We start from the raw sequence: 2,279 nt of genomic DNA, 5'->3' as shown, positions 1-2,279 counted from the left end.
ATATCTATATATTTATAATTTTTAAAAAATTAAATAAAATTTTTATTAATTTTAAAAGGTTGAAAGTATAATTTTATTTTTATTAATTTAAATATTTTATTTTTATTAATTTTATTTTATTTTATAAATTTTAAAGCCCCTAAATCAAAACATTTGATACCCTGCATACGTAAGAAAATATTTTTCAGTCTACGTATTTGTATCGATCGATAGCTTATTTGTAGGAAATAAATGTATTATATTTTATATACTCCTACATTGAGAAAAAAGGGCATGCATGACGCCATGATAGACGTATTTTTTTTTTGTTAAATTCAGAAATGAAGAAAAATTGAAAAGATAATAGTATTAATAGTTGCCATATAATGTTTAAAACCCTGAAATCGTAGGGAACGGAACTCTTACATGTTCATACGTAAAGATAATTGACTAATTTCTCACTTAAGTGACTAGGATAAATGTTTCGAGCAATTTTGGCGTAAACTCTTAGGCAGCCGAAGATGGAAGTAGTCGGAAGTGGTGGGCTCGGGCGGATGGATCTACCATATTTTACACACTTTCCTGTCGATTGGGTACAGAAGCCATCTCGGTTTCAAGAGCTGGTTTGTTTTCCTTGGATTGCTTAATCTCACCGTAGAAGTAAGAAAGGAAGCCCCAAAGAGAGAGTGCAAGGGCAACACCTTTTTCGGCATGAAAACTTTCGTTGTAGAAAATTACGGCCAGAATCTCAGTTACGGGTAATAAAACAGCAATTATGATTCCTGATAACAAAGATGAAGCACAAAAGATGACTCCTATTGCTCCCAAGAAGAAACATTGCCATATCATTGCACTGCAAATCGCGACTATGTAATACTTTGTTTCCCCGAGCTCGTATTCCCTTGCTTCCCTTGGAATTACCTGCAAAATAGAACCCGTAAATTAATGGTTATTTCTCTCTCCGCTTTAGAATAGAATTATAAAGCAGCTACTTTATGAAAGTGGCTTTGGTTTGAGCTATATCTTAGCTTTTAATCTTTTCGATAAACAGGAAACAGAAACAGACCCATTGAAAGAAAGTTGTAACTTACATATCTCAAGAATTAGAAATCAATTAAACTATGTTTATAGTAATAGTAATAAATTTCATTTTTCATTTGATGGAAATGGAATATACGTAGGCCGGCAAGAGTTTAAGATTGAAAGAGACAAAAAAAGGTACCTTGAAATCGTTGTTAACCAGCATGCCAATGGTGCAAACACCAGTAGCAAACAAACACATCACCATCTGAATCTCCATCACAAGTGCGTAGCTGATTTCTTGCTTTGCTTTCTTGTAAGTTAACTCCACCAAAGGCAAAATAAACCATACAAAGCCGATGCACCAACGGTCATCAGAAATCCCAAAACGTATTCCCTGTTTGACTCATTCGCAGGACGGTCGCTGCTGGTATGCATGGCTAAAACGCCTGATCCGATCGTTAACAGAAACACGGCGTTTATGGAATAAGAAGTGAACTTTTGCTTCACCAAAACGAAAGCAAACCCTGCGGTAAAAGCCAACTGCGAGGCAATGATTAAAGATGAAGTTGAAACTGGAAGGCGTGCGACCCCATAGGCGTAGAGGTAGTCATCAAGGCCAGTGAGGATTCCAATGACGGCCGCAGCAATGAACAAGTGTGGTTTCATGAAGAAAAGCTTGTTTTCTGAACTGGGTTGGGTCCTCGAACGGTAAAAGTGAACACAAGCGATTGGGAAAAGGATGATGGGCCAACCACCCGTCTCGAGCCAGCTCGAGAACCAGACTCGTTTCCCACCATGGATAAAGTAAAGCCGCATCATAAGTGGACCTGCACAGTTACCTATAGAAAGGATGATGCAGTTTATTACTAGCAGAGTTTTTCTCATGGTGGTAGTGTTTGGTTCAGATTCCTTGACGACCTCCATGAATTAATTACAGAGAAAATATGGAGCTTCTCCTTTGTGTGTCGAGAGTCCAGACTGTAATTATAGTATAAATGTATAATATGAAAGCAAGTTTGTTTCGAAGCGTGTGACAACAGCATAGATAAATTATTTGTAGGGACGTGAAAACAACCCGAATCTGACAGGTTGGTCCCTCCGATTCGGTTTTAATTTTCAATTCTTTTGATTGTTTTTTTTTCTGTTTTCAATTTATATATATATATTAAAATTGATTATCGTTGGCTGGTCAATGTTTTGAGTGAATCGTTAGTGAAATGTAGAGTTACTAACGGTGTTGTAATTCCGTGAATAATATTTTGAGAAAATTTCATGAA

The 2,279-nt window shown here is 36.3% G+C and overlaps 1 protein-coding gene across 1 annotated transcript; it reads right to left on the bottom strand.

Moving 5' to 3' along the window:
- Positions 1 to 331: 331 nt before the first annotated feature.
- Positions 332 to 2,025, bottom strand: LOC107917045 (purine permease 3). Its single transcript, XM_016846436.2, is given in 3 exon segments — positions 332 to 900; positions 1,202 to 1,347; positions 1,350 to 2,025. Coding segments are annotated over 3 exon segments (1,074 nt in total). The 5' UTR covers positions 1,927 to 2,025; the 3' UTR covers positions 332 to 549.
- Positions 2,026 to 2,279: the final 254 nt, after the last annotated feature.

The sequence above is a fragment of the Gossypium hirsutum genome, chromosome A01 (genome assembly GCF_007990345.1).
Source record: "Gossypium hirsutum isolate 1008001.06 chromosome A01, Gossypium_hirsutum_v2.1, whole genome shotgun sequence".
In the NCBI taxonomy this organism is placed as follows: Eukaryota; Viridiplantae; Streptophyta; class Magnoliopsida; order Malvales; family Malvaceae; genus Gossypium; species Gossypium hirsutum.
Note: the sequence above shows the minus strand (reverse complement) of the source record. Positions and strands in the feature narration are given on the sequence as shown.